Genomic DNA, 520 nt, shown 5'->3' with positions numbered 1-520 from the left:
GGCAAATTCTGTGCAGAAACCCGCAGGTGGGAAGGGGAAGGAGGAAGGAGAGAGGGTTTGAAGGGATTTTTAATTAAGCTGCTCCAAGAGAATCTTGAGTGACTCTCTCTTGGGCGAGGTGAAATTCGGGCAGAATGCGGCCTGGGGAATGGGATCGCCACAGCTCCCGGATAACGTGGGCTCTCGTGGAGCCTCCCTGGTGAGGAGGGTGCAACGTGAGGTTCCCATTTCCACCATTCCCCGTCCTTCATCCCACAGGGAGCTCTGGGCAGCGGGGATGGATGTGAGGAGCACCCCGAGCTACCTGTACTGGCTCTTCTGCCAGTTCGAGCTGATCACCTGCAGTTACCTGATGGAGCCCTGGGAGAAGGTGCTCTTCTACTCCTTCAACCTGGCCATGCTGGGGCTGCTGCTCTACACCACCTACGTCTGCGTGGCTTTCCACGCCAGCTCGGCCTTCCAGCTCCTCTGCAGCTTCCTGGGAGCCCCACGGGAAAACGCTCTTTCCGTGGTGAAGTAA

General features: G+C 58.1%; 1 protein-coding gene across 1 annotated transcript; it reads left to right on the top strand.

The window, feature by feature from the left end:
• Nucleotides 1–277: 277 nt before the first annotated feature.
• On the top strand, nt 278–520 carry LOC120757480 (serine palmitoyltransferase small subunit B-like). Its single transcript, XM_040074914.1, has one exon. The coding sequence runs from the start codon at nt 278–280 to the stop codon at nt 518–520; it is 243 nt and encodes an 80-aa protein (XP_039930848.1).

Source organism: Hirundo rustica, chromosome 10 (assembly GCF_015227805.2).
Source record: "Hirundo rustica isolate bHirRus1 chromosome 10, bHirRus1.pri.v3, whole genome shotgun sequence".
Classification (NCBI taxonomy): Eukaryota; Metazoa; Chordata; class Aves; order Passeriformes; family Hirundinidae; genus Hirundo; species Hirundo rustica.
The sequence above is the reverse complement of the archived record's forward strand: the minus strand, read 5'-3'. Positions and strand labels throughout refer to the sequence as shown.

Bases quoted from the DNA above. Each gene is read 5' to 3' on its own strand.
- LOC120757480 (XM_040074914.1), top strand. From the start codon at position 278: ATGGATGTGAGGAGCACCCCGAGCTACCTGTACTGGCTCTTCTGCCAG.